The following is a 25,372-nucleotide window of genomic DNA, read 5'->3' as shown; positions in this document are numbered from 1 at the left end:
ACTCCCAGAGGGCTCAGGTACAGTACCACATGTCTCTAAATGCTTCAGACTGAGCTGGTGCCAAAGGGCTTTGTAATTTTCCAGTCCACCTTCCAGTTTATAACTCTTTCATCTTCAAGTAATACATTAATACATGACAATGATCTTCCACATATTATCTGAAAAAAATCTTCTGTAGGATTTATAGGGATGAAAGCAAATGTTGCTGTTTGTTTTATGTTCTTCTTGTTTTCTTCTTGGGCTGGTTGATTCTAACATTGTATTCTATTTTTAAATTCTAGTTTTTGTATGTAATTTGTTTCATATTTTGTTTCAGTGATTAAATCAAAGACACAATATCTCATTTTTTTTCTTCCAGAAGATGCATCTCATAGCAATCTTGAAATTTTAACTTCCTAAAGAAAAAAAGTCTTTAAAAAGTAATTCTGGTACACACAGCTATGATCTTCAGTTTGGTTAGCTAGAAGTTCTATAAATTTACAATGGGTTCCATAAATTTTAAAAAAACAAAGAAACAATGAGTTCCTAATACTAAAGGCCTTAATATTATGATATTGTGCAATTCTGATATATAATTGTCTATAAAAAGTGTTTATGTAATGACTATTTCAAAATCTTTGGAACTTAGTCACTTCAGTTAATTAGTAAATTAATATAAAGCAAATCAGTAAGTTCTTTTTTACATTGGTTTTCCTCTTCCTGTTTACTGAGAACCTTACAATAAATTGAGGACAATTAAATGTTCACTTAGTTGTCTCTGAAATTGTAATTTGCAGTTGTTGTGATCTATCTATCTAGGTCTAGGTATCTTTCAGCTAAGTTCTTCATTCCAGGGTACCTGCAGAAATTTTGTGGTTACTTTCGATATATATTTAATGTATGCCTTTTTGGTCATCTTCTGTTGCTAAAGGTTGTGTTTGTAAATTCTAAAAATTGCAGTGTCATGGAATGCTCTCTAATGTATAATCTCAGAGAAGTTTAAAGCTAGCATAAATCTGAATAAGAGAAAAACCAGAGAAGGCTTTACAGATAATTATTTTAATATAAGGGGCTTTACAATCCAAAATATTCATAATCATAATTCATAAAGAGTTTAACAAGAAGAAACAAGAACCAATGTCAACTATAAACCCAGAGTAGAAATGGTAACAAGAGATCACAGTGACATACAGTGGTACAGTATGTATCAGTAAACAGCACTGGAGATGGTTTCCAATCTATTTGGGAATTGGAAGACAAATTTGAAAAGTAGTAAAACTGACTAAGAAATGATAAGAAACCCATAATTAAAGCCACTGATTCTATAATTGTTTTATCAAATACCTGTTTCTAAACATTGTAGCAATTACCAATTCTGATAATTATGAAGCTATCCAAAACCATGATAGAATGTGGTTAAAGATTTTAACCATTTTCACACTGCCTTGTATATTACACTGTTACACATGTATACCAGATTTTATCTCACACATACCGCAACCTTAAGCTTAACCACTGCTCTAATCCAAAGTTAGATTCTACCGTATATCTATATATATAAATTTATATATATAACTTGTATTATTTTTAATTTAACAGAAGAAAAGGACATTCCTTTTTGTTACTATCCAATTTACAAACAAAACCAAAACCAGGAGTCCTTCTGGAACACCTTGTGTTAATTAGATATTCAAAGTTCCAGTTTCTTTGGATATAAAGTGTTTTAAAAGAGTTATTTCTGACATCTAGATTTGACTGATTGCATGACCCAAACTGTAAATTTTCTGATTATACTGTACACTATATTAGGTTGTGTGAGTATTGTACTATTAGGTTGTAGTATTGTTATCTTTTCATCACATCATCAAAAAAAATATATTTCCTTTACCTAAAGAACATGATTGTAAAAAACAACATGCTATTTGCCTGACAGCCAGTTCTGTTGAGACAGGATTAAGTTAATTGGTTTTATACAATTGGTCCCATTTAAAATTCTTATGGCAGAATTGTACACAAGCTGTGTTCTATGAATAGAGTGTGAACACAGATCAGTAATGCAGCACTGTAATAATAAAAGAGGTGGACAGTGGCAGTTGTTCCATAGTCAAGTTAAAAGGATACATCAAAACATAATAATTATGGTTCACAAAAGCAGCATGGGTACAGCTGAGTGCTGAAATCTAGCACTATAGATGACTGATATTCAACAAAGCACTAAAATCAAAAAGAGTTCAGATTTCCCTGTAATTAGCTGTAGTTGCTCAAGCTTCAGTGTCAGGGTGGCTGCCTGGAAGCACAGAATCTGTGGAAAGGTGATCCTAATGGACTTTAAAATGAATCGGTATGTCATTAACAACAGAGGGGAGGAAATGTGCTATGTTGATGGATCAGTTCACCCAGCAGGCAAAGGAAAATGTTTAAGCCTAGGGGACTGGATACAGAGTCAAGCAGAGATCCATTATCAGGGCAGCAGGAGAACCAGTTTGAGGCTAGCTGGATGACCAACTAATACTTAAACAACCACAATATAAAGAGCTATATTTTATTTATCATTCAAATATAATATTTTGAATTGAATTATATGTATCAGTTAGACTACAACTGTCTATATTGTAGGTATTAAATACAATAAGTATAAGATACTATATACTTTTTTTAGTGCAAGTTACTTTTTAAGTGCTGTGGGTAGTATGTAACATATATCCTTTCTCTCATTTCTCCTCAAATCTTATTATGTGTGATTTTTTAAATGAAATTAAGCAACTTAAGCAATCATTATAATTTTATTCTCATTTATATAAGTAGCAAAATTATGCAGATTCAGTCTCAGCTTTAAACCAAAAAGTAAAGAATGTGCTCCTTTCCACATTGGAAACAATTCATTCATGTTGCAGACTTATATGAAATGCTATGAGGCAAAAGGTGACAACTGGTTAAAAAAGTTCAAAACTTTTTTTGAACTGCTGGAACCCATGAAAGATGTGAGTGTAATTGTATTATGGCGATGCAGAATTCTTAAATTACAGAGTTTAAAACAGAATACAGACAAAAATATGGCCAATAGAGTGAACAAAGAAAAGGGAATATGCAAGGTCTATTGGGAGCCTTGACAACATTTTGAAGTTGATCACACGTACGGTGACAGCAGTGAGGGCACCTGAAGATGAAGGTGTGTTGGGTAGGACACAATGATGAAAAATGAGAGAAGGGGAAAAAGGCAAAAAAATTGAACCATGTAGGGGAGACAAGGAAAGTGCAAGAGAGAACGAAGGAGAGAGAGAAATGATGCTGGCCATAGGGGTGCAAATGTTGGAAACACTGAAATGGATGAGAAGAGCACAAAGTTGGGTAAGAGAAAAAGCCACTTTGGTTTTCTTTGAGCAACCAGATTAGAGAAACAGAGAATTGCCTGGGAAGGTTTGTTTATTGCAAGTGTGAGCACTGAATGAAAGAATGAGAAAACAAAATCTGTAATGTAAGGTAGACAGAAGCAGGCGAGACAAGATTATGACTGCATATGTTGCATCCTGCCCTGCATCAGTGGGCTATACAAAAATATAAAAGTTTGAAATAAATGATGCAGCAGAAATTTACATGGAACTCATTTCACTATTTCGTGTTTAATAAGTTAAAGCTGAAGATAAATGAGGGCTCCTGAAAAGCAGTGGATTTCAGGTTTGTTCCTATTTTCTTAGAGCTCAGAAGTACTGTGCTCAGTATAGCCATATGCTGTAAAGAAGTTTGAGTAGGTAGCAGTGTAGCTTGGGTAGGCTGCAAAGGAATAGGTAACACACTTGTTTACACACCAGTCGAAACATTCTGTTTTCTTTTCCTTTCAGTGTGGAATAAACATTTACTTGTTTTTTAATAGGCATATAAAGGCAGCATTTGAGGCCGCTAATGAATGTTTCTTTAAAGTAAAGCAAGGCTACTGAGAGTGGGATCCCCATGAGTTTCCATGATGTCAGCACATACATAGGCTGGTCATTAGTACTGTCTCCCCTTGGTACTTCTCAGATAAATATATAACTCTCTGATTGGGACTGCACATTCACAAATCCATGGGGGAAAAGCCTGACAGAAACATCAGCTGCTCACTTTTCATAGGGGCTGACAGAATGGAGCTCCGAACACCTGTTAGAGCTATGTAATACAAGCAAAAAACTACTGCCTACACTTTGTCACTTTAGAGAACAGCAGGCTTGGGTAACGACTGCATTTTACTAAAGATTCATTTTTTCACAATGTTAGACTTTAGCATAGAATTTCAATATATTACAAGGTATCTCATTAATGCACAGTTGGGGGGATACCTCACAATCACATCGATGTTTCTCTTTTAAAGAATCAGTGAAGAATTTTAAAAATCTGCAGCATGCATTTACTGTAAATATAAATACAGCACGTTATGGTTTTTACTGTATGTAATTTCCCCAGTTTTATACCATGTTTACAACAATTTTGTTGCAAATAATTTCAATGACAAATTCAGCACAGTTTGACCACAGAGAAGATTCTCAGAAGCCTGACCATTTGAACACAGCAACACAGAATCCGTTGAAAGATTTAACAAAATAAAAATAAAATAAAATCGAAGACCTGGAATGGGGGAATCTTCACAAGCACAAGCAAGGAACACTAGAAAACAGGAGATCTTACCATTTTCAGAAGCACTCTCTTCATGTTCGTTTGACGATGGAAGGGCTGGCAAGAGAGGCTCCACATTCATAATCAGTTGTTTGTTATTCAGAGAGTTAAAACTTTTACTCTGGCCAATGGCAGACCTGAAAATAAGTCAGGCAGTAAGTTGAAAACTCATTGTTTTTCTTACTTACCAGTAAGCACCTAATTGCACAGCTAATTGTTATAACTAAGATAAGTGCCTATTTTAAATACAGGAATCATACTGCAGTAATGAATACAATATAATGGCTCTAATGGTGTAATGCTATAATCCTGAATGAGTCGAAATAAAAAGTTATGAGTTAAAAATAGGGGCACGTTTTAGTATCAAGCATATGGGCACTTTACTCCTACCTGTGTACTTCAGGGGGATCCCTCTGAATTTTTGAGCTGGCTTCTATCACTTCTTTTGCAACTCTTCCGCTGCAAAAAACATACAGTATCATTACAACAAACATTTATAAAAACAGAAGTGTTAGAGATTTTTTATTGAGGAAACTGCAATTTACTGCACTTTATTTCTGAAAAGCAAATTTAGTGCTCAAAGAAAATCGGCAGGTGGCACCTGTTTTGCGTTAGATAAAGTAGTAGTAGGTAAATGGCAGTTTCATTTAATCTGATTTTTTCTCAGTCTAATAATCATATATTTTTTAAATATAACATTTTATGTCATATAAACATATTTTATAAGTAGTCTAGCTACTGTTTTCAAATATAACATCACTGTACATTTTTTTCTGAATTTCATGAATTGATTATAAACTAAATCAAAGCAACTGAAATTGCTAAATTGCAATATGCTGGGCAGTGAATCCTTAAAGTACCACAGCTGCATGTGGTTGTCAGACTACATATAGTACTAAATGTTTAATATATTAATAAAAATATATTATATGATGTACTTAACATTTAATGCGTTACAAAAACGGTTTGCTGTGGTCCGGTTACTGGTAAAACTGGTTTCCGTTACTCCCCGTTTGCCTCTTTGCTCTTCACTATGAAAGGGTCATTCTTGCTAAAAAAGTATGTGAGCCCTGCTTTTCAATGTAACAACATAGAGATGCTTTTTATCCTCACAGCCTGTATATTTTACTTATTCCAAATGACTATGAATCAGATATTGTGTTAAAAGGAATTAAATGCTGGTAAATTGTATTCAATTATTCAAACCAATTACAATTCTGATTCAAATGGTAATTCCATTTATTCACAATTTAGTTATTACTATATTTATTATTAATGTTAATTTAATATGTAATATACTGTGATATATAAATTAATACATATGACATATATTCTACATATTATTCATTATACTTGTTTTATTATTAGTGAGATTCTTTATTGTTCCCAAGTGGCTTTCTTAAAAGCTTTTTTTAAATGTGACTTTCTTTGTTAAAGAAAGTACAGCTTTTGAATTGAACCGAAGCCTCCTGCATGGCAGGTGATAATCCTATCAATTGAATCACCAATGCGTCACTCTGATTGGACTAATGAATGTGTGGGAAATGAGGACATGTACTCATGAACTAAATTAAAAACGACATTGTTTGGTGATGGGTTTAGTTGATAGGAAATTTAATTTTCATTTAAAAAAATGTTTAACTTCCATTGCCTGCAGAGGAAGTGAAACCAAACTGAACCAGAAGTGTTTTGAAAATAAAACCATATGAATAATTAACACTGAAAAACACACCAAAACAAAGCGTGTCATAAATCAAAAGCATTTCATCATATTACAGTGTTCTAGTGAAAGTGTAGTTTCTGCTCCTTAAAGAGGATCTCTGGTGCTGACCAAACAAATGTGCAATAATTATATTAACAGACTTTTTGTTCTTCTTCCAAATATTCTAGAATGCAGGGGATTTGGGAATATAAGTCCATTAATGTGAAATGGTGAGAAGATGTTGTAATGTATTTGTTCTGTTTTAAATGATCACTTTATGTAATGTTAGACTGAAGCCTCTGGGTGTTTGTAAGCAATTGTGAGTAAGGCCCCATATACAGGTTGTTTCACCGGTACCTGTGTCCTGTTTCACCAAAATAGAACATCAGGAGAACGGAATCTTTGTGTTATCTCATATCCAATGTTTTTTTTAGTTTTGTGAAATAAACAATTAAAATTTGAGGATCTCAAATCTTTGTAGACTGGGCATCACTTTATCAATATTCTTCCAGTTTTATCTTCTTTCAAACCATGATGTTTATTGGATTCAACTATTCTTTAATTAGAGAAAAAACCTTTTTTTAGTGTAGACTTGTATCAGCTACAATGCAATTTACAGTACATGACTGACAAAGTAATTAAAATGACTACTCAAAGCTTATTATAACCTGGCCTTTTATGTTTTTTAGGTATTTATTTGCTTTTAAATACCAGTATGTATATAATATTTTATATCATTTTTAATTAATAATTTTACACAATTACAGATAATTCTGTATACTGTGTGCAATTAAAAAACAATACATCTATTAGTGTTATGCAATATTTTGACATCTAATTTTGAGTTGTGGTAGCAACTTGGTAACATCATGTCCCAACCAGTGTAATCAGTGTCTTAAATATTAATGATTAATTATTTAATATTAATTAAATGTTCTCTTGAACAGTATGCACACAGTATGATTAGCGCAGGAAAGCACTAATAGGTCCTGCACCACCTGGTAGGTTCACTGAGTAGTGCAGTCCTGCATCAGTTTGTTTGAAAAAAAAGTCTTCAGAAGTAGATACAAACTATTTTCAATTAATGAATGATTAAACAACAGATATGAAATGAAGATCTGGAAAGCCAACCACCCAAATCAAAGAGGCATAATCACACAAAAGAAGCCATTGTCTGACAAGCGGTCAGACAATGGGTAAAACACAGAACTCAGAATGCATTAGATTTTATGTGAAATTAAAAGGAAGGCTGTCATATAAAACAAAACATAAAACTCATAAAACTCTGTTTGTAGATCTTCTGAAATTTTATACATTATCTTTTTCCCAGGTTTAAGGTGTTCCAAGAATGTGTGTGTATGTCAGTGAGTGCAGGCAAACTGCAATTTTGACAATATATCTTTGTGAGTTACTCCAAATAAAGCAATCGTTAGGTTGAAATCCATAGGCTGCAGTACAAGAAGCAGCTCAGGACTTCACCAGAACATGTGATCAAGGGTGGCAAGGGCTTTACTGCACCTGTCATAGGTTGAATCTCAATCTCAGTAAATCTCAGTAAATCTCAGTAAATCTGACCTTGGAGAGGTTAATATGAGGTAATACTTTAAATTTTATGACAGGCACAAACAGATGAGGAGTGCACTCAAGTGAGAGAAGATTCACAAATACACTGCTCCCAATGATTGTCTGATTAGATAACGAAGGGCAGCGCAAAGGCAAAATCTTATGATAAATCTTAGGTACTTGACATTTGCAGTGGGAATCAAGCTGAAGTAGGCAGGATCAAACTAAAGCAGGCAGTCATGTCACTCATACAATTTAAACCCTAGTGTAAAACTACTACTGCTAAAACTATTAGAGATTTAATAAAAAAGAAAGTGTAAAACAGTTACTTGGAAATGTAATGAAAATGATAACTTACCTGTATCGGAATCTGCTGCCTTTAAAAAATATATTACTACTGGAAACCGTCTTTATCTGACTGGATTTTGCACACCTAAATGAGAAAATTAATGAACATCAGGTTAGTAAGGGAGTTGAATAAATTCAAGTAGATAGCTGCATCAGCATGTGTAGGCTGCAAAGGAACAAGTAAAGGTTTATTCCATGCTGAAAAGGGAGGAAAAAAGCACGATGTTTTAGCTGTGGAGCCTTCTTCAGAAGCCTTCTTCACACCTGAAGAAGGCTCCACAGCGGAAATGTTGTGTTTCTTTTCATCTCTTTTCATCATGGAATAAAACTTTACTTGTTCGTAGTAAGAGAGTTGACAATTTAGAGCAGCACAAGAACTTATTTATTTTATCTATTGACATATTTAGCTAAGAACTATGCTTCACCTTTTTATCATTTGCAAAATTATACTTTTCATTATATACTCGTAGGCACATTAAAAATCTTATAAATGGTATTAGTTACGAATTGATTTGTAGCATTTTAATGTCAGATTATGAGACTAAGGTGTTATTCTGACACAAATCTGTGTTTACAAAAACATTTACCTTAAATTCTAATGTTTAACAACAATGATTTTCTTTTACTAGTTTTCTAGTATAATCCACTATCTACATAAAAACTACTACATAAAATGCACTAAAACATTCAACAACATCAGCTTGTTGATTGTGTTTCTTTTTCAAACAGAAAGTATTAAAATGTCCAATACACATTCACGTGCTAAATTTACGTGCTAAATAAGAAACTTTTTTAAAGAGCATTCTGTGTGTAGATATCCTTGAACCCTTTACCAAGGACATTTAATATAGCTTACATAAATAAATCTGCTTGTCTGACCTTTTCACAATTAATAAAGTATTTTAATAACAATTATTATAATAACATTTTAATAACAATTAACTGTGCATAAAACTGCACAGAGGACGTGCAAAATTCAAATTGATGCAGATGCAGTGGCCTGTTTGAGCTTCCAATATCAACATCCTTAAATTAGAGTTACAACTGGGTCTTATCATTAAACGTGCAGTGCTTTTACATAATGATGAGTGGTCAGTATGTCTGTTTATCAAGCTTACTTTTGTACAGTTATTTTCTCTTGGGAGGCTCTAGGACCAAAAAGTAATATATGCATGAATAAAAATATACACAAAATCTATTGTTTCTCTTTCAATATGACAGTTATCAGAACAAATTAGTGATGCATGTCATGTACTGTAACAAGGCCTCTGAAAATGGGCTTGAAAAGATTTGTGTCAAGTGAAGATCTGAAACACCAAGAAGACAATTTAAAAAAAAAAAGCTTCAGAAGCCATTTTATACAGGGATGTTGGATATTATTTATAATTTGCTCCATTCAAACAAATTGATTACATGGTGACATCAGCAGGGGGCTTTTATTGACTGAAATGTACAAATGGAAAATGAAGATGGAAAAACAACAAAAGGAAGCCTCACTGCACAGATGAATCATCTGTAATTCACTGCTTAGGCGTCCATTTCCTCTCAAATACCCTTTCAATGCATTATCCTCTCATTATATTCCACCATTACATAAATCCAAAGTACTCCCATACAAGGAGGGAATGTTTTGAAATATAAAAAAATGAAAAAGAAAAATTTTAATCAACTAGTTTTCAGGCCAAACATATCAGGGACCATCAACAATGCACAGCATTACACAAATAGTTGACAATTAACCTATATATATATATACTGTATACAACTGAGACAAAAAATGCCACTGTTACTCTTAATTTACACCATGGTTTACTAGGTATTTTTCTCTCTCTTCCCTTCTTGATGTTGTTGCTGCTCCAGCTGACAGAGGTATTCATAAACCGGGGGTATTAAATACTGAGATCTTGTTAGCTGTTTCTGTACTTGGATCTTGAGTTTTTCTGTGGCTGCGCAATATGTCAGGAATAAGTAATGCACTTTTACCACAGAACTTATGAGAAGTGTTTATGAATAATTTAAATTTCATATTGTGCATTTCGCCAAGTGATGTTTTCTGTTTTTTTCCTGAAGCATTATTTTTGAAGAACAATACTGCAGTAAGCCCAGGCAACGGTACCTACTTGTAGAAAGCTTGATTTTCCACCCCACACTTCCAGAGATGTTTACAGGCTGCTGGTGTGGATGTGTGGAATGTCAGCACAAGTTTCTTCTAATTAAAACAAAGAAACAAGGGCAGTTAGTACCTGTACCACCCAGGTGAAAAGGGGAGTGCAGGAGAGAGTGCTGAACATTTAGTTGGCAAAGTTCAATGAGAGGTTACAGAAGCTAAACCCTTCAGGGCATTTCCACTTTGGGGTGTATTAAGTAGCTTGGATTTAGCATTATTGATAAAAAATCACTATGGATAAATATAATAGATTGCAGTAAATAAAATTGCTAGATGCTAACAAGTTCAAATAAGAACAAAATCTACATAATTGCTGTCTATATCAATTGCTAACACTTTATTTAAATTTCAAATGCTTAAAACAAGCCATCTAAATTCCATTAATACAACAGACTAAAGGCTAATTTCAACCAAAACAGACTAAAGTGAGGCAGGGTTACCTAACAGGTCATGTTCCCTTTTCTAAAAGGAAGGTTAATGCCTCAGCACTTGCTCACACTCTCAAAAACATGTTACGCTTTCAATGCATGCCAGTAGTGAGTACATGCATATCAATTGTGTATTCACGAGTAATTTCCACTATTTATGAAGCTAGACTCTTAATTTTCAGTAATGTGCTGGTACAAAGGCAATTAAATTAGTAAAAAGGCAAATGAATCTGCATTCACACATAAGTACAGGACTATCAAAGCCCGTTGATCAATATTATACTAAGTTGAATACTCATATTTAGCATCACTTTACATACAAAGCAGCAAAAAGTACCATCGAGAGCAATATCTTCACTTGGTTGAAAAATAAAAAGCTCACTATGGGATTAGAATAAATAATTTATTTTTAAAATATTGTGCAATTTCAGCACTAAATTTACGTTACGTATTCAGCTCAGAAGGTCTCTTGTAGAATCCCCATTTTTATAATTCACACATTTAACCTAAAGCTAAAAGATCCCTTCAGATGTATTACATTACTCATGGATAACACAATGTTCCAAGGACAAAAAAAGAAAACAAGATACTCTATACACTCTGAACACACTATGATATGATTTACTCACCAGTAATGGAAATGAATACACATAAAAAGAAAAAAAACACAAGAATAACTGTATATCAGTGAAATATCACAGTAACAGTCATAAATGGTGACACTTCATGCAAATGTAACAGATTCTTTGAATGGATAAAACAATAGTTTGAAACAGAGAAGACTTTAAAAGGAATTACATTTGGTAATGATTTCACAGTTATGCATAACACATAAGGCAAATGTGTAAAGAGTCTTAACTGACATTAGAACATTGCATAAATTAGGTGCATTAGAAGTTAACCATAACCACAGTACATACAGCTGTGCAGTATGTACTATCACCATGCGGTTGGACAGAGGGAACTACAGGAGCCAGCCAAAATGTAGGACTAGTGAATAAATCCAAACCACTGAAATGTATTATTGATATTTAATTTATAGGGTCTGCTGTATAATGTGCAATTAGAAAGACATTTTGAGAAAAAATGTGTTCTTGTACAATAAATGGTTTTCAGGACAAATAACTCAATTTAAAAAGAAACCTATTATGAAACAAATGTCCTGAAACCTGGAACAAGAATGAATGAATATTATGTTGATTAATACTACTGGGTCAAGAGAAAGCTGACAACCCAAAATGGCAGGGAAATAATTAAGCAACTGACTTGAAAATTTGAAATACAGAAATTACTTAAGTCATTTTAGAATGGCAGGTTAGTCCCATATGTCTTTTTAGCAGGCACCATGTTCACATCTATGACATATTCCTACTATATATAAACATGGCCCAATTAAGGGTTAAGTATATGACTGAAACCTGAACATTTGTCATGTTCCCAACATTGGCCCAGTTACATTAAACCAGGTTTACCAGACAGGCATGTATACCTGCACGACCTGTGGCCCATCAACATCCACATTACAGTTTTGTTTGCCAAAAGGCAAAGCAATTCAGAATTAATTGACAATTGCCAACAGTGAACAAATACTGGCTCTCCTGTAAAAAGACATCTGCAACCAGCCCCCAACGAAACCAGACTACTTCCATTTGTTACCCAGACGTTATTGGGAACCTATTTGTTGCTAAGAATCTGCTGTTGTTCCACTCTTGTGAATTATAACATCACCATCCATTTTAAGGATCTGAAATCTCAAGGATCAAGGGGCTGTGATACACAGCAGGCCTCTGAGGCACTAAGACCCACCAGTTTACTATAATGCATCCTGCCCTTGAAAGAGATCTGTAACATAAATGAATCATTTATTTAACAAGAATCAATGAAAAAGAAAATACATTCAGGTACACTACAATAAAACATAAAACCTGCTACAGGGATTTTTAAAGGGTGACCAAGACATTTCATAACTCAAAACACACATATTAGTAAAGAACATATATTAAATATAGCACATTTGCTAAACATACTGTAGCAAGGAGCATCACTAAAGAAAGACATTCAGTAGTACTCTTAGTGCTACTTCCATGATGAAAATAATTGACACAATGCAGTTTAGAGTTATGTTAAAACTACTACTGTTGTCTCTCAGTAGTGACACCACTCTATGTGTGTTCAATATAGATATATTTGCATACTTACTTATAGATCATAGAATATTCCAACCCAAAAGACAATAATTTGTAAACACAATATGTGATATGAAAACAAGTGAGGACACAGAGATGTACAGTAAGCAATGATACTACATCACTTATAGAGGGCAGTGACAAAATGTTTGAGTGTTTCTCAGATACCCTCAAAGCCTATACAGCACAGTATTAGATCGTATAAGTTCAAATTCAGTAGGTAGTTGTGTCAGCATGTGTAGGCTGCAAAGGAACAGGTAACGTTTTATTCCATGCTGAAAGGAAAAGCTGAAGAAGGCTCTACAGCTGAAACATTGTGTCTCTTTTCCTTTTCTTTCAGCATGGTATTGCATGCATTACTACTACATTACATGTACATGGACCTGGCAACCATTAGTGCGAAAACGTGTTTCTTTGTATCTGTTTATCACTTTAATGTGTGAACATTTCTTTTTATTGTTTAACAGCAAAATCTACACAAGTAAATTAATCCAGAATGCATCAGTCGGTGAACCCCATCCCACTTTATCTTACCTCTTTCTGAATGCCAATCACATAGAAAGTCTTCCCTTCAAATTTCAATTTGCTTACATCAGTCCTAGAATGAAAAGCAAATTATGAAACAAAGATGCATGTGTAAATCATAGGATCAGTGGATCCTGGTGTCTTAATTCTTCATTCAGAGTATAAGGAATTGGTGACATTCTCAGTGTGTATGGGGTCTGGTGTTATAAAACATAACACAAAATTAGATATTGTAGAATTTAAGTTAACAATGTGAAACTCCTGAGCCTATAAAAAGCCATACATGTTTAAATATTCCATACCTATATTGCAAATATTAATAACAGTAGTAATAGTTATCATCATTGTCATCATCATTGCTATAATTGTCATCTAAAAAAATTACCAACCAATGCCAACCCTTGAACTATGTAAGAAGCAAACAGCATAGCTGAAAGCTTTACAGATTAAATCATGTCTACTTTTTGTAAATGACCTAACTAGCACCAAACCCTTTTCAAAATGCTATAACAACAACAGTTCCAAAATTACTGGAGACAAATCAACTCTGTTTTGCAGTAGATTTCACCTCAATAAGGGATCTCAATAGCAGATAAGCTACTGTATGGTAAAAGTCAACAGAAAATAAAATGTGTTGATTTCATAAGCATTCTGTCAATATTTGACGGAAGCACCCTTGGCAGCAATTACAGCCTCAAGTCTTTTTTGTACATCTTTACCAACTTTACACACTGGATGGGTTCCAGGTTTGTTTTTAAACAGATTTGCTTAAGCTCTTTGAAGTGAGCCCTTCTCTGGGCCCTTAACAAATTGACTGGGCCACTTGAGGGCACTTTCTTATTCTTACAGTAAACCTCAATCATGTAGCTCTGAATCATTGTCCTGCTGAATGGGGAATTTTTGTTGTTTTTTTTTTGCTTTGTTTCCTCTCTGAATTGCTAGTACTTGACTTTATGTTATCATCAGTCTTGACAAGTTTCCCTGTCCTTGCTTGGTGTTCACAGCTGGATCTTTACTTGAGATTCACTACCTGACTGGGGGACCTTACAGAGAGTACTTATGGGGGACCTTACAGAGAGAGCTTATTCTCAAATCATGTGAATCACTGTTATTGTACGCAAATTACATTCATCTTATTGTGTGGTTCCTAATGTACATAAATTATTTTAGGTTTGCCACTGCCAAGGTTTGAATACTTACACAATCATCTGGGGTTACAACATTTTATCTATGTATTTTCCATGCATGGTTTAGGTCCACTTAATCCCTTAAGAGGGCACGGTAAATGCAAATAAATACAAACCCTTTCTGAGTGATCATACAATCTTGTAGTCAAGCGCTTCTATCCTGATGGGAGTGGAATCATTCAGGATGACAATGCCCCCATCTACAGGGCACGAGAGGTCACTGAATGCTTTGATGAGCACGGAAACCATAAGCATGAGCATGTAAACCATACTGTATGCCATGGCCATCCCACTCACGAGCTCTCAACCCGAATGAACACTTTTAGGAGATTCTGGAGCGGCAGCTGAGAGGTTGCCCATCACCATGAACACAAGACCAAATGATGGAATTTCCACTGGAAGAATGGTGTTGAATCCCTCCACTAGAGTTCTAGACACGTGCTGAATTATTGCCAAGGTGCACTGAAGCGGTTCTGGTGGCTTGTGGCTCATGGCCAAACACCACATTTCTCTACATCTCTGAATATTACTTCATTACTAAATTTTCCTCCCTACTGATAGCTGGTGTGTGGTGAGCGTACTGTGCTCACTTTGGCTGCCGTCGCATTATCTAGGTGGGGCTACACATTGGTGGTGGTGGAGGGGAGACCCCATTATCTGTAAAGCGCTTTAAGTAGAGTGTTCAGAAAAGCACAATATGAGTGTAAGAATTATTATTATTATTACATGGTGGTGTATCATTTGTTTTGGTAGTTAGCAGTACATTGCCTCCTTCTTGGCATTCTAGCTCTTGTAACCCCCGCAGTGTAAGAAGAAATGTGCTTTAGAACTGATGTCCCATCATTGCTAAATACCTTTTTCACAGCCGTACAGTACTTATGAGGTATGACAGATTACCATTTTAGCAGGTGGATTCTCTTATTTCCTTGGAAAACCACAAACCCTGTGGCTGTAAATCCCAAGAAAGCAGTAGATCCAGTGAAGTCCTACAGACAAAGCAGGAAATAAACTGATCAAATATAAATTTCAGACACCTTGCCAGTATAATGTATTTATATATGTGCCGACGAAACAACTTTGTGTGCTATATAAGATTTTTTTTTTGCTTTCACCAGCATCTTCTGAGATAATGGAATTCTCAAATATTGTCATTGTAGTGATTTGAGGCATGTATTATGTTGACAAAAATGCTTTATCTTCAATTTTTTCAGTTCTGGGGATCAATATTTTAGAGTGAACTGAAACAAGGCAGTGCTTTATGGCGGTGATATTACCTTGCACGGGTGAGGGTCAACTCCATAGGTCTCTAAAGTATGTGCTCTCTGTAACAGATTTAGTTCTGCAATGGCAGGACATTGGCCCCTGTAAAAACAGGATTGAGAAGATGAAAGATTGTGATGGAAGAAATTTAGAAATGTGAATACCATTAGAGTTTTGGTTGTAGAATTATGCTATACATCACCTTCTTGAGAAGAAGAAACAAAACAACTTTTTAATACAAGATTTTTAGTGAAAATTTATAAAATCTGGTTTATAACTCTTAAGGTACTGTACTGTATATATACAGTTCTTATGGTCAATTTTTGTAATATATTTCACTCCCCCTATGATGTTGGAAAGCAGTTCCTATAACAAGTTTTTCATTACTGTCAAAAAACAATCATTAAACGTCTACTTAAAAGTACAGTATATCCAATGTAATAAAGTATAAAAAATGTATATTCATCCATAAGTATTGTGTTTGACTCTGCATTTCAGCTGGTGAAACACAGTATCATCTATTCCAATATACTTAATAGATTATCTTTTAAAACTTGTAAGCTTGAACAGTTGAGGTGAATATGTTGACAAAATAAGAAAAGTTTATATTGAAAAGAATACAACAAAAAATTATTTTACTTACATAACACTTAATGTCTTGTAGTCTCAAGTAATTTTAACATAAAGAGTAGAATGAGGTGATGGATGCCATTTAGCCCAACTACCAACTTACAATGTTATCAATCTGAGAATTAAAACTTTTCAGAATAGTACAAGAGCTTAAAATAAACAGATCTTTACTCAGGGTGGCTCTGATCTAGCATGTTAACAAAAAATCTAATTTCTCAAATATCTCTCCATTTTAAAAATAAATCCATTATCTTTTTAACACATGAATTAAGAGATTTCAACATGAGATTGTTGTAGTGATTTCACTCCCTGTGTCTATCAAGAGCAATTGAATGTTCCAGGAGACAAGGGGACGAGCATGGACTGGGCAAAGCAGATGTTTGGAAGTGTGCCTATGATGGTGATTTGGATCCAGAATCTGATTGCCACCCATAAACAAAATACTCCAATTGTGTGTCAAATTATGTCCAAGTCTGGCAACCATATAATGTGAAGGACAATGATATGCTGGAAAGAGTCTAGAGACGCAGAAACTACAGAACTAAAACATGTTTATGAAAAAATTACACAGAACAGGACAAGGTATGGTCATTCAATTCAATGAAAAAATGTTCTAAACTGTTTTGCGGTTGCTTGAATAAATATTTTTACAAAATTCTCAGCTCTTTGATGTAATAGAAACAAGACAAGAAAAATGGAAATTACCCTCTCTCATTTTATCATACTTATATTATGAAATTATAGAATGCTTGCATTACACAAAAATGAAAATACAATTAAATTAATTATATTATACATTAACCTCTTTGACATTATTCAGATCACATATATAATGTTACAATATACTTCAAACAGTATCAAGTCAAAACTACCTAAGTTCACTTTTATGAATTTCTGCAATCTTCTTTTCCAGTTTCAGGGTCTGTTTAGGGAACATCTTGAATTCACTCACATAATCTTCAGGATGCTCATCTGAGTCATAATCTCCCAATTCAGCTAAAAGACAATAAAAATTATTAGGAATTGCAACAAGTCACTTATTGTATTACAAAATTAACTGAACAGTCTTGAAAAAGTATAGTTAACAATGCAGAGGTACAAAGGGAAAAAATCCTTTTTGTTTTTAATTAGTACAAGTGATAATATAAAATGAGTATTTTTTGGACTTAATCACGCATGACCTCCCTGGTCAGCTTTTTGAGTAACCTATTACACTGAAGTCAAAGACATTTATCTGACCCTGGAATGAAATACCCAGCTGGCCTTAAAAAGTCAGACCACAATTCCAAAATGTACAGAAGCTATACATCCGAAGCATTCTCCCAGTATATTAATCTGCAGTATTATTCAGGAGGATCTGTCCCTAAAGCCCATTCAAAATAATTATATTTCACTTGATCAACATTCAAATAAGCATAACAGAACATGTAATGTAACCTGAACACTGGACACTGAATATAATCCATTTTAATTCATCCCACATAAAAATAATCCCACATTTCATCAGGATTCCAAAGTGCTCTTCATATATACAGTAGGAGGGGACCCAGTCCATCCACCTCCGCAGAACTTCTTCCACCTGGGTGACACGATAGCCATTGTGAGTCAGTAGCTCAAATACATAGTAGATGAAGTAGAGAAATGGGAAACTGATTCTCTATTTGAATAAAGGGAGGCTAGATTGGAATTTTGATGGGGCAACAATCTTACTCTTTCCAAACAATCAGTGGGTTTGTTAATAACTAACCATTCAGGATCTTGGTATAACGTCTAATCTGAATGATGGCATTTCCTACAGCACAGTGTCCATGGCCACCTTGCTGTGCCACTGGCTTGGAAATTCTAATCCCAGAGGAAGAGCAACACCTACTGCTCCACTAACACCGGTCTTCTGAAAACAAGGTGATCTTCTTGAAAGTTTCCTATCACAGAACTGACCAGGCCCAACCTGGCTTAGCTTCTGCCTAAGACGCATCTAACTATGTCAGAAATTCATTCAAGGCTGATTAATTTAGTTGAATTTGTTCCACTGCCTGTTAAAAAGATGTTATGTGAACATCTGTATTAGATGGGGTATACTGCTTTAACATGGGAGAGTTGAGAACATCATCATATACCTTAAATTATAATTACTTTATCAATATAAAACAGTTCTTTAAACAGCAGTGGAAGGATTTTAGGTTTTATTCCCAGTGTCCTTACAGTGTCTACCTGTTTAAGACTTTAAGACTGAGACTTAGTTTTCAAAAAAGTCTGAAACTGAACATTCTGGCAAATGAATATCTTCTTCTGGTACATTTTTCTAGAATGCAATGTGGTCTACAGTAATATGCAGAATAACATTTTCATATTTCAGTAACTGTTTTGTGGAAAATGTTTTGCTTTAATTATGCTGGCATTTTAATGCTAAAGAAAAGTGCTAAAATCCTCAGACTTACCCTGGATAATACAGGCTCCCAGGTAGGCAGCATCAGAGAAAGAGCACAGCAAACGCCCATGGAAAATATCTCTTTTCAGCTGCAAGTACAAAAGATACCTAGCAAAATAGAAAAAAAAAGTTAAAGTATACTTTTGGCAAAATCATTTCAAAATACCAGGGGAATCTTCCTAACATCAGAATGGAATAATACTTTAATGTACTTTATTGCAATAAAAAGTCCCTGACTAGCAAAGTTAATTATAAACATGTTTTTTAAAACTGGAGCCTTAAGCATGCATATACATTTTTCTGCCAATGATTACAAAGCAAAATAGTAATGGAAAGTGTAGCAGATTACAAAGCTTCCGTCTGCTGAATGTGCAGTACAAGAATAAGCAATAAAGAAAGTAATAGTGTCTAACAAAAAATGTAGCCAACCTAACTGTGTATACAATTTAAATGTTAGCAGAAATATGTTTGACTACAGGGCTTAAAGAAAAGCAAGTTCAGTTCACTTCAGTTTATTTGTTATAAGCACACGTGGAATGCTTATTTGCATGTATGCTTCAATAGAAAGACATTAAGGAAACACCAAAATATAAACACAGAACAAGTTAAATAACAAGCAAAGGTTTATTCCATGCTGAAAAGATAAGAAAAAACATAACATTCTAGCTGTGGAGCCTTTTTAGGGAGTGTAAGAAGATAAGAAAAAAATATCAAGAGAAGTAACAGATAATAACATCACTAGAGGGAGCACCACAGTTGAAGAAGGCTTGAGTACGCTTATTTTTCTATCCACATATACAGTACCAGTGCATTTCATTAAAAAATAAAAGGGTGATTTTTACATGGATTAGCAAGGAATATCATGTTAGTATGAATGATAACTTATTATAGCAGTAATGAGATACTGATCTTAAAGAATGAAGGCTCATGTTCAGATACTCCAATGTAATTTATATATAATTGATATATATTGACTCACTGCTACCAATAAAATAACACTGCACAAGTTATTTCTGACTCAGTGATTGTTTCTTTAAGTATAACAATTATAAAATCAAATGATTTGAGAACGAAACAAAGGGGTCTGCCTTGTCTCCCAATTGATACATTCATTTCCACATTATTTTCAAACAATTTATAATTTTGGTTGTATATTATGTTATAATTAGTTTGGAAATATTTCTTTCTTAAACAACAGAGTGAATAATTTGTATAAAATTGCAACTTAATAAAAATAATTCAGATATAAACACTGAGCAATGAAATACCTCTTGTGCATTAAAATATTCCTGGGTTAATTATGAACAAAAAACAACTGTTATACTAGTATACCTGTGAGGAAGATACAAAAAAATACTTGTCAGTAATGATACAAATATTAAAAGACATGGGGAGATTAAATTACTTTAACCAAGATTTTTAGTTATTTAACTACACAAATCATAAAAGAAAATTAGCCGGGAATTGACTGTTCCAGACGATAGTTACAAACAATTCAGTAAAGACCATCTTTTGATCTGATGAACTTAGCAAGTGGATGATATCAAACCAATGGGCTTAGCCATAAAAACATGACTGAGTTTGGACAGCCTGCTGTCACCATGGCAACACAGGAGGTCACCAGGGGCTACTCAGTATGTGTTGCTATGACATGGAGAAGTCACAACCCTGAGGACTTCCAATCCCCAATCAACAGAAGGCCAAGGGCAGTACTGCACACCATAAGGATCCACATATTTCTTGTAGTTAACAAAATTAGAAAAAAACGTCAAAGTGTCTTAGAATTCTAAAGACAAAATGTTTTGAAAGATAAAGCACAAAATTTAAAAGGTTTATTAAAATAAAATGAGGGATATTTACATATTGAATGAAACAAATTCTACTTAATGATGACCTAATGAGACAAACTACCACACCACACAGTGAAACTCCGAAGCAGAATAAAATGTTACACAGCTGTAAAGGCTGACAGCTGAGATAAGAAAAAAAAATGCCTGTGGAAATGAAAAGGCTCATCAACCACATTTGTTCCTTAAGCCTAAGGACTAGTGAATTAATATACTGTTTGTCAGTGCAAGATTTTTAAAGGGTTTTTTTTCTCTGTGATTGTTTGATGTCTAATTAGGTATTTGGGGAACTCAGAATCCTTCTCATACATATACACTCATGGTCAGAATTATTGGCCTCTGGGAAAAGTTGTTGAATTATAATTAAAGAGGATCTATAGATTTAAATCTAAAAATATTTTCAAATATGTAAAATATGATAAATATGTTCTGCTGACATGTTCTTAAAAATTCCAACCATCCATTTTGTCATTGTTTTGGAAAATGTGTCTAGGTCTAGTGCCTATTTCAGTTTGATGGTTCACAAAGGGCTCGTCCACCTTATCAGAAAAATCTATTTATTGTTTTCTTTGGTAATTTGAAATTTGCTATGGAAATAATATCCACAGTAGGCCGAGTGCTAGTTAGGAAAAAATAGTCTGCCCTTCTTTTATTTTCTATTTCTGCTTTTGTTACTTATGTTTGCACAATCCATTTTTATTCTGCTGATAGTGTCCTGTACTTCATTATGCTAAACATTAACATTTCTAGGAAATTCCTTTACAGAATGCTTTTATTGTCAATGATTTGGAAGCTGTGGAATGGCTGATATCATTAAAGAAATTTGTATATAACAAGCATGCTTTCTGTTTCTTTAAACATCATTCATAATATCACATAAACGCTACATATAAAAAGGTATGAAGCTTACAGTAAACTCTAATATTCAATACTGATTATGTATTAGTGAAGTACATCTTTTCAACAACACGGAAGTGTATTAAAAAACGAAAAATATCTTCTGCTTCTGATGTCTGCATCACAGAAAAAATAGGCAGCAATATCTATAGCATTCCCTCACCCTATTCGCCAACTAGATACTACTACTATGCATTTAAGGTTGCAGTGCATTAAATTTTAAACTTGGCTAAAAACCAAGTTTATTTTTAGAATTTCAAAATGCAAGTACTGCTTTCTTCAGAGACCTCTGTAATATAATGCATCCTCTTTCCCAGTTTTAAAATAAAGATCTATACATTCTCTTGCTAAATTAACCCAGGTAATAATTTTAACCATACTGTACAGTATATAATGCAGTATAAATCTGCACTTTCTATATATGTCAGAAGGTATTTTAATATATAATGTTAACCTGTGTTTTATTAACTGGAGAGCACATTAAAGTGTGCTTGTCCTACAAACATACAGGATGATTGTCCAAGGATAATGTCATCCACTTCCACGCAGCCAGTAACTTTAAGAACAGTCTGTACTTAAACCTCAAGTTACTAGTGTCTAGGAACAGGAGTCTCATTAATGATCGCCCTGCATATACTCACCACCACCACAGACTTCACACAAGCTTTGCTTAGCTCATTCCCTACAGCCCTGAGAAGTTTACCATTTTAAATGTACACTATAATTTAACACTCCAACCCTGCAATTAATTCAAGAATTAGCCCAAGAATTAGCCGGAGTCTCTTCTCCCTAGTGACGTCTGATGGGCATGTATAAAAAAACAGCCAAATGCCTCATTCTCAATGATCACTGATACAATCAGCTGCTTGGAAAGATACCTCCAAGTACCCCAGCTGACATCACATTCATTTGGACTCCATTTGAAGTACAGTAGGTTGGAAAATCCATTATGTTTCTTTTGATTTGTAATGTAGGACTCCACATGCCTTACATTTGTAATGATTTCATTATATCCTATTTGCTAATAATGACAGCAAGAAAAAAGCATGTATACATGCATTAAATGAGTAACAAATGAACATCTTGTTTTTTTAATATCTAATTTTTAAATATTCAGAGGAATCTTCTTCAGGTGTTTTTTTTTTCATCACCCAGGCCCTCTAGAGAAGACCCCTGAACTATAATAACTCAATTAAACTTCAAGCAAACTTAAGATGTCTTTAAAAGACAGTATTTATAAAATGTCTTTCTCTGCTGGAATACACTGTACCAAAAACAGTTGCAGTTTTTCTGCAACTACTTATGATTTTTTCCATGCTTTCCAAACTTTTCTTCTGACTGTCAATATACTGTAGGTGCCCCTCAAGGCTATGTGCTTAGCCCCCTGCTCTTTTCCTTGTTTATTCACGATTGTGTGGTCAGACTCAACTCCAACTCCATCTACAAGTATACTGATGATACTACCATTGTTGGCCGAATCACCAGTAATGATGAGACAGCCTATAGGGAAGAGTTCAGGAACCTGGTGGGGCGGTGCTGTGACAATAACCTCTCTCTTAACATCAGCAAAACCAAAGAGCTGAGTGTCGATTTCAGAAAGCAGGGTGGGGACCATACTCATAGTCACATCATTGGCGTGGCTAAAGAGTTATTTAGCAGCTTCAAGTTCCTGGGTACCTTCATTACTAACGATTTAATGAGGGCCCAGCATGTAACTGGAGCTACAAAGTACAATGCCTTTACACATCCTCAGGCAGTTGAAAAAATGTAGTCTGTCTTCAGGTACTCCTATTACACCTATTGAAAGTGTGCACACGTGTGGCATTACAGTGTGGTTTGACAGCAGTTCGTTGTCTAACAGAAAGGCATTACAGGGGGTGATCGGCTGTCCTGCAAGCTGTCAGGTTATTGAATTCTACCTCTACCACTAACTCACACCGGTGTTTTTTTTTGCCCATTGATTGCACCATCTTCTTATTTAAGTTTATTTGAGTTGTATGTTATTTTATTTTGTTGTTTCTGCTGTGTTCTGTATTTAGGTTTGGTGTTTCGTTGATGTCTTTGTAACTGAACATACAAAGTCCACACAGATAGCACCCCAGGCCCAGAACCGAACCCGTGCCACCAATGCTAATCAGTGCACCACCACACCACCCCCATATATTTTTTGTCACCTTTAAAACATCATAGGAACAAGTAAAAGTTACTTGCACTCTGAAAAGCAGGACAAAAAAACTTTTTGAGCTCTAGAGACTTCTTCGGGTTTTAGGGACAGAAAGTAAGGTAGGGATATAAAGCAAAGTGGAGGAGGATGACAATCCAGGGAACACATCTCCCTGAATGTTAGTTTTGTCTGTTCTTCAGTGTCTTGGAGCCCTTTAAGTGTCTGGGTGCCTTTAGCAGGTTCTTAAGTTTCTTTCCGGATCTAGGTTTTGTTTAATGTTTCCTCTCAGGTCTGGAATCCAATGGGTGGTTACAAATAGCTACAGTCTAAATTTTAACTGAACTTAATCTGTTGACAGTTTAAAGAGATACTCATATACAGTAGCAAACTTCCTAGATTCTGTAGTAAGAGGTCCAGAGTTAGAAAACCCCTCCATTGCCACAACTGTATGTATATCTTACCCTCTTTTGTATACTGTATCTGTACACTTTAGAACAGCAGAAAATGTTGCAAAACATGTAGTTAAAATTAAATTTGAAAATCATCAAATTATCAGAATTGTTCCTACAGATTAATGTTTACAGACCTATTCCATATAGTGCAATGCCATGTCATGTGAAATGCCTTCTCATTACAACAAGAGATATACATGGAATGAAATGTTTAAAAAGCACTTTAGTTTTCATTTTTTTTTGTCTAATTTACTATTTCATGCCATTGTCTATTCAAACCAGTTAGCAACCCATCTTCAGGGATACAGATGTGTAGATGGCACTCTCACAAGCCCCCACACCATAAACAAACCATAAACCCCAGTGGCAAATTCCCTGTATCCCTGGACATTTGATATAGTCCAGCTATTTCAGAACACTGTCAGCCTGTGGGGCTGTTCATTACAGGTTTATACAGCCAAATCGGTCCTCTCCAGACATTGTCATCTGCTATGGAAGCACTGAAGAGGAGTTATCTGACACAAAGACACATAGTATGTAAAACAGCAGTATGTTAAAATGCACAGCTGTATTGACTGCTCCCATGGTAAAGCTTATCTGAAAACTATAGTTGAATTTGGGACAATGTGCTCCAAAAATCATACGTAAACAGCAGTGATTAAAGTGGTGTGTTTAACCTACAGTGGAGGTAACAAACTTTGTTTTAAAATCGAACTGCTGGGTGGCCTAATGTAACAGTTCTGATCTGTCATCGCATTTTTGTTTTTGTAACATTTTTTAATGGATAGATGTATTACTTTCATAGAGAATCTTTCATTGTAGTCAAAGGTCTTTTAAAACAATATCCATTCCAGAGATAATACTGACAACTTTGAATGATAAAAAGTCAATAACGTATCGTCAAACATTTCAGTGTAAGTATTGTATTAAACTGTCAGTAAAATTAAGTAGAACTTTGGGAA

At 34.5% G+C, this 25,372-nt stretch overlaps 1 protein-coding gene across 1 annotated transcript in view; it reads right to left on the bottom strand.

Moving 5' to 3' along the window:
• frmd3 (FERM domain containing 3) overlaps positions 1-25,372 on the bottom strand; it is a 99,411-nt gene that overhangs the window by 11,062 nt on the left and 62,977 nt on the right. Inside the window, exons 5-14 of the mRNA XM_088911780.1 lie at positions 19,061-19,158; positions 17,495-17,618; positions 16,007-16,094; positions 15,630-15,718; positions 13,555-13,618; positions 12,641-12,676; positions 10,360-10,445; positions 8,250-8,324; positions 5,017-5,085; positions 4,639-4,763 (exon numbers count right to left, since the gene is read on the bottom strand). Coding sequence (XP_088767906.1) covers positions 4,639-4,763; positions 5,017-5,085; positions 8,250-8,324; positions 10,360-10,445; positions 12,641-12,676; positions 13,555-13,618; positions 15,630-15,718; positions 16,007-16,094; positions 17,495-17,618; positions 19,061-19,158 — 854 coding nt within the window. The remainder of the gene's footprint in view (positions 1-4,638; positions 4,764-5,016; positions 5,086-8,249; positions 8,325-10,359; positions 10,446-12,640; positions 12,677-13,554; positions 13,619-15,629; positions 15,719-16,006; positions 16,095-17,494; positions 17,619-19,060; positions 19,159-25,372) is intronic.

Source organism: Atractosteus spatula, chromosome 3 (genome assembly GCF_055471065.1).
Source record: "Atractosteus spatula isolate fAtrSpa1 chromosome 3, fAtrSpa1.hap1, whole genome shotgun sequence".
NCBI classification, from domain to species: Eukaryota; Metazoa; Chordata; class Actinopteri; order Semionotiformes; family Lepisosteidae; genus Atractosteus; species Atractosteus spatula.
Note: the sequence above shows the minus strand (reverse complement) of the source record. Positions and strands in the feature narration are given on the sequence as shown.